At 44.6% G+C, this 6,973-nt stretch overlaps 1 protein-coding gene across 3 annotated transcripts in view; it reads left to right on the top strand.

Annotated features, from left to right (window-relative positions):
- Window positions 1-6,973, top strand: part of LOC112255138 (striatin-like) — a 58,142-nt gene that overhangs the window by 37,282 nt on the left and 13,887 nt on the right. For 2 of the 3 annotated variants that reach the window (XM_042305793.1, XM_042305795.1), the window contains exons 5-9: window positions 23-163; window positions 637-784; window positions 992-1,151; window positions 3,449-3,559; window positions 4,876-5,022. In XM_042305793.1, coding sequence (XP_042161727.1) covers window positions 23-163; window positions 637-784; window positions 992-1,151; window positions 3,449-3,559; window positions 4,876-5,022 — 707 coding nt within the window. The remainder of the gene's footprint in view (window positions 1-22; window positions 164-636; window positions 785-991; window positions 1,152-3,448; window positions 3,560-4,875; window positions 5,023-6,973) is intronic. The other variant, XM_042305794.1, reaches the window with a different exon arrangement.

Raw genomic sequence — 6,973 nt, forward strand, 5'->3', positions numbered from 1 at the left:
ACTGCCTGTCTAATTTGTCCAGGTATCTCCAGGAGGTGGGTTACACAGACACCATTCTGGATGTGAAGTCTCGCAGGGTGCAAACCCTGCTGGGTCTGGCCGGAGACGGAGGGGGCCCTGTGGAGAGGACGGCCAACGGAACAGACACGCGCACCAGAGGAGGGTAAGTTAACACACCTCACTGTCAATACACACACAGGATGGTGCCCCCACAGGATGGTACCCCGCAGGATGGTGCCCCCACAGGATGGTACCCCGCAGGATGGTGCCCCGCAGGATGGTGCCCCCACAGGATGGTGCCCCCGCAGGATGGTACCCCCGCAGGATGGTACCCCGCAGGATGCTGCCCCCACAGGATGGTGCCAATGATAACATTACTAGAAGGGAGAAAATACCTCAGACCAATAATATAATTCTAGTCATTCTATTTCTATGGCCCCAACCTAGAGAAACGGGTATGTAAGATGGAGAGGTCAATATGGTGGATCAGGCTGGCCCCAACCTAAAAAACTGCCTTGATATTGTTAGGACAGCTAGGTCCGTGTTGCCTCTGGCAGAGTGAACCACTGTGTGTGTGTGTGTGTGTGTGTGTGTGTGTGTGTGTGTGTGTGTGTGTGTGTGTGTGTGAGAGAGCAGGAAGACAGAGCAATCTGAGTCCAGTGTTGTGCAGGAGGCCTTCAGGTTCATAGAAAGCTCTGCAGCTGACTACAGTGATGAAGATGATGATGAAGACGGTTCAGGGAATGACAGGACTATCATGGAACAGACAGGACCTACAGGGACGGTAAGGTGCACACACACACACAGATATGCATCACACACACACAGACATGCATCAGACACACACAGACAAATGCTTAGATAAATCGTTTTACTTCTGAAGTTCATGATAATATCAGTCAATTAAAAGAACTGATCTGACAATATCAGAATGGATTTCTGTCTGCTGGCAGTCACAATATGCCTCAATGTCTCTGTCTCTGCCCCTTAGATAGTGAGGAAGAAGCCATCATCTGCCCTGTCCACCAGTATGGACACAAGTGAGGACCCAGACACTGAGGATGCACTGAAGGGCTTTGACTTCCTGTCTAGTCCAGATGATATGGACACATCACCTGAGTCCCGCAGCGCAGGGAACGGGACCAAATGGGGTGAGTTACACACGTAAATAAACAAGGTTAAAACCTGTCCCTCTGACTAAAATATTAGCACCCTGGTAGACTAGTGTTCAGGTCACTGTCAACCTGGAAGACTGTAGTGTTCAGGTCACTGTCAACCAACACCCTGGTGGACTGTAGTGTTCAGGTCACTGTCAACCTGGTAGACTGTAGTGTTCAGGTCACTGTCAACCTGGTAGACTGTAGTGTTCAGGTCACTGTCAACCTGGTAGACTGTAGTGTTTAGGTCACTGTCAACCTGGTAGACTGTAGTGTTTAGGTCACTGTCAACCAACGCCCTGGTAGACTAGTGTTCAGGTCACTGTCAACCTGGTAGACTGTAGTGGTCAGGTCACTGTCAACCTGGTAGACTGTAGTGGTCAGGTCACTGTCAACCTGGTAGACTGTAGTGTTCAGGTCACAGTCAACCTGGTAGACTGTAGTGTTCAGGTCACAGTCAACCTGGTAGACTGTAGTGTTCAGGTCACTGTCAACCTGGTAGACTGTAGTGGTCAGGTCACTGTCAACCTGGTAGACTGTAGTGTTCAGGTCACTGTCAACCTGGTAGACTGTAGTGTTCAGGTCACTGTCAACCTGGTAGACTGTAGTGTTCAGGTCACTGTCAACCTGGTAGACTGTAGTGTTTTTAATGAATAACTGCAGATCACTTGTATTTACTACCTTAAATACCACATATTCATTATTTTACACACACTAACTATTATATATTTGATTGTTTCATTCTGAAACCTGTTGAAACTGGCCATTTCATGTCATTTTTCTGTTATTTTTCTCTGGTGTTTTTTGTTCAAACAGATTGCAGATTGTTGATAGAGATTTGGTGTCCATCACCATAATCCACCAACTCATTACTTTAGACGTATTACTTGTCTCTACCCCTCTGTAGCCTGTCTCTACCCCTCTGTAGCCTGTCTCTACCCCTCTGTAGCCTGTCTCTACCCCTCTGTAGCCTGTCTCTACCCCTCTGTAGCCTGTCTCTACCCCTCTGTAGCCTGTCTCTATCCCTCTGTAGCCTGTCTCTACCCCTCTGTAGCCTGTATTATGTTCCATTGTGGTAATCAGGTATTTTCCACCTCTGTGTTCAAATTTATTAATATAGCCCTTCGTACATCAGCTGATATCTCAAAGTGCTGTACAGAAACCCAGCCTAAAACCCCAAACAGCAAGCAATGCAGGTGTAGAAGCACGGTGGCTAGGAAAAACTCCCTAGAAAGGCCAAAACCTAGGAAGAAACCTAGAGAGGAACCAGGCTATGTGGGGTGGCCAGTCCTCTTCTGGCTGTGCTGGGTAGAGATTATAACAGAACATGGCCAAGATGTTCAAATGTTCATAAATGACCAGCATGGTCAAATAATAATAATCACTGGCAGAACAGTTGAAACTGGAGCAGCAGCACAGCCAGGTGGACTGGGGACAGCAAGGAGTCATCATACCCGGTAGTCCTGAGGCATGGTCCTAAGGCTCAGGTCCTCCGAGAGAGAGAAAGAAAGAGAGAATTAGAGAAAGCACACTTAAATTCACACAGGACACCGAATAGGACAGGAGAAGTACTCCAGATATAACAAACTGACCCTAGCCCCCCGACACATAAACTACTGCAGCATAAATACTGGAGGCTGAGACAGGAGGGGTCAGGAGACACTGTGGCCCCATCCGATGATACCCCCAGACAGGGCCAAACAGGAAGGATATAACCCCACCCACTTTGCCAAAGCACAGCACCCACACCACTAGAGGGATATCTTCAACCACCAACTTACCATCCTGAGACAAGGCCGAGTATAGCCCACAAAGATCTCCTCAACGGCACAACCCAAGGGGGGGCGCCAACCAAAACAGGAAGATCACATCAGTGACTCAATGTCGGTCTTTGAAAGGAATTTACCATTTTGTCACATGCTTTGTGAACCATACAGTTTTTATTTTAACCAAAACCTGGAAAATGGATTAGAAAGATTGCAAGAAATAAAGATTGATAAAAAGAAAGATAGAAAGAAAGATGGACAGAGTGGTTTTGGTTAAGGATTGTCTCCATAGTGACTTGTCCATGTGGGGGGGGGGTCTCTGAGCTCCTTGTGACTCCTAAAGGTCTACACTCCTTGGGGTATTCTCCTTCCCTTTCAACTCCTTTATAACTATAGGATCTGGGCTTAGTGGCTAGTTACTGGAGGGACTATCCAAGACCAGGGCAAATTGGTTGCTGCTTCACTCCTGGTCACATCTAGATCCTGGACAGCCTCTCCTATCGCTCTGGTTTTGTCCCCCTGTAGAGGAGGAGCAGCAGACTGCCATGTCAGGGACCTGGGACATGGACCAGGGTCTGATATCCAAACTCAAAGAGGAGTACAGGAAGGAACGCAAGGGGAAAAAAGTAGGGCAGAGTAAGTCCTCTCTCGATGCCTCCTCCTCCTCTTCCTCTTCTCTCTCTGTAGAGTAAGAGAAATATAAACAAAAGCATCTTGTTCTTTTACTGAGGCTTCTCTTTCATAGCTGTCTTCAACTCTGTCTTCAACTCCCTTAATTCCATATCTCTGTCTTCAACTCTCTATATTCTGACTCTTTGTGTAAACATTGTCTGTGTATCTGTCTAGTTAATCCTTCATTTCCTTCAATGCTCCATTCTGTTCTGTCTCTAGTTTAGATATCCATTTGTTCACTGCTAGCTACAGTGCATCATTCCCCATGTATATTATCATTGTCTGTCTTAATGCAGTCTATAGAACCTCTATTGGAATTAGTCTGCAAGGAATCAAACCCTGACTGAATCATATTGCACTCAACATACCCATCTTCTAGTAGAGTCTCATAGAAGACAAGGAATCAAACCCTGACTGAATCATATTGCACTCAACATACCCATCTTCTAGTAGAATCTTATAGAAGACAAGGAATCAAACCCTGACTGAATCATATTGCACTCAACATACCCATCTTCTAGTAGAATCTTATAGAAGACAAGGAATTGTCTGACTGAATCATATTGCACTCAACATACCCATCTTCTAGTAGAATCTTATAGAAGACAAGGAATTGTCTGACTGAATCATATTGCACTCAACATTCCCATCTTCTAGTAGAATCTTATAGAAGACAAGGAATTGTCTGACTGAATCATATTGCACTCAACATACCCATCTTCTAGTAGAATCTTATAGAAGACAAGGAATTGTCTGACTGAATCATATTGCACTCAACATTCCCATCTTCTCCTAGAGTCTCATAGAAGTGACGGTTGGGCATAAACAGCACTTAGAATCAACTCTGCAACCTTGAAAGACGAGACTATTTAAGTTGATGTCATGATACAAAACAAGACCAATGCTCAGTCCCATTTTCCTACTTAAGTATCAGTCTCTATCCTCTCTCCATTTGACATGATTCTGTCCAGATTCATCCTCGGATCACTACAGCCTGTCGCCATTCTTTTCTTCCCAAAATCTTTCTTTCACTTTTTTTCGTCAAATTCTATTTTGTTCATTTTTTGATGTTGGGGTGGTGAGTATTCAGGAAGTGTGTTCGGGGGAGGGGACAGGTAGCTGTACTACCTTTCCAAGCCAAGTTCTCTCTGTTTGCATCCCAAATGGCACCCGGTTCCCTTTCTAGTGCTCTTCTTTTCACCAGGGCACATAAGGCTGCCATTTGGGACACAGCCTCTGTTGTGCCGACATTATATTGTCCCCTGTCTGCCCTCCCTCAGGACCTAACCGGTCTAAGCTCCAGGACATGTTGGCCAACCTGAGGGACCAGGAGGACATGAATCCCAGAGAACCCTCCTCTACTTCCCAGTCCCGCTCCAACGCACCCAGGCTCAACGACCACCACCAGGACAACAACACTGATGAAGGTACTGACCCTGTCTCTGTCTCTGTCTCTGTCCCTGTCTCTGTACTACCATATGTGACCGGCTCACATCGGTCTCACGTTGCAAAATTAGAAATGGTGTTTTTTACATTGGTTAAAAGCAGAGACACAGAGCTTCAAATGGTATATCATACACTGTATTTAAGGAACAATGGGAAAGTCATTCTGCTTTGAAAGTTGATAAACTTGTTGATAAACACTTTTGAGAAAATGCCCCTTGAATGTTTTGGTCCTCCTCCTGGAGAGCTCCTCTGTGTCTACACCCATTCAGCATTGTTCACACCCTCTTAACCTCTAGCGACGAGCAATCCCGTATCCGGGAGCGTAACCATAGCCTCAAGCTCATTACCATAACGCAACGTTTCCTATTCATGAAAATCACAAATGAAATGAAATATATTCAAACATAAGCTTAGCCTTTTGTTAACAACACTGTCATCTCAGATTTTCAAAATATGCGTTACAGCCAACGCTAGACAAGCATTTGTGTAAGTTTATCATGGCATAATGCTATGCTAGGCTGTGCTGGCAGCAGGCAACATTTTCACAAAAATAAGAAAAGCAACCAAATTAAATCATTTACCTTTGAAGAACTTCAGATGCTTTCACTCAGGAGACTCCCAGTTAGATAGCAAATGTTCCTTTTTTCCAAAAAGATTATTTTTGGAGGCGAAAAACGTCACGTTTGTTCATCCTGCTTGGCTGAGAAATCGACCGAAAATACTTCAACTATAACGCCGAAGCGATAGGAAAAATGGCTACCTCAGTATTTTACGCAACGTTTTCTCCGGGAGACACCATGTGACCACATGCCATATATGGTCTCTTAGAGCCATTCTCCAATGGAAATGCCTAAAAAGACGTCACAATGCTGCAGACACCTTGGGAAAACGTAAGCTGACTCCTAGCTGTTTCACAGCCATATAAGGAGTCATTGGCATGAGGCTGTTTCAAAAAATGCGGCACTTCCTGATTGGATCTTTATCTGGGTTTCGCCTGTAACATCAGTTCTGTGGCACTCACAGACAATATCTTTGCAGTTTTGGAAACGTCAGTGTTTTCTTTCCAAAGCTGTCAATTATTAGCATAGTCGAGCATCTTTTCGTGACAAAATATCTTGTTTAAAACGGGAACGTTTTTCATCCAAAAATTAAAATGGCGCCCCCTATATCCAAGAAGTTAAGCCTTAGCCCCACCCATCTCTTTAACCTGTTGCGTCGAGCCATCCCGGATCCGGGATCGTGAATACAGCCTCAAGCTCATTACCATAACGCAACGTTAACTATTCATGAAAATCGCAAATGAAATGAAATTAATATGCTAGCTCTCAAGCTTAGCCTTTTGTTAACAACACTGTCATCTCAGATTTTCAAAATATGCTTCTCAACCATTGCAAAATAAGCATTTGTGTAACAGCTAGCGCGGCTAGCGTAGCATTTAGCGTTAGCATCAGCAGACATCATTTTTACAAAAACCAGAAAATCATTCAAATAAAATCATTACCTTTGAAGAACTTCAGATGTTTTCAATGAGGAGACTCAGTTAGATAGCAAATGCTCCGTTTTTCCTGAAAGATGATTTGTTTAGGGGAAATTGCTCCGTTTGGTGTGTCACGTTTGGCTACCAAAAAAAACGAAAATTCAGTCTTCAAAACGCCAAACTTTTTTCCAAATTAACTCCATAATATCGACAAACATGGCAAACGTTGTTTAGAACCAATCCTCAAGGTGTTTTTCACATATCTCTTCGATGATATATCGTTCGTGGAAGTGTGCTTTCCCCTCTGAATCCCAGGAGAAAATGCCTGCGGCTGAAAATTACGCACCAATTTACACAAAGGACACCGGGCGGACCCGGTGGTAAATGTAGTCTCTTATGGCCAATCTTCTTCCAATGATATGCCTACAAATACGTCACAATGCTGCAGACACCTT

This window comes from Oncorhynchus tshawytscha, linkage group LG25 (genome assembly GCF_018296145.1).
Source record: "Oncorhynchus tshawytscha isolate Ot180627B linkage group LG25, Otsh_v2.0, whole genome shotgun sequence".
In the NCBI taxonomy this organism is placed as follows: Eukaryota; Metazoa; Chordata; class Actinopteri; order Salmoniformes; family Salmonidae; genus Oncorhynchus; species Oncorhynchus tshawytscha.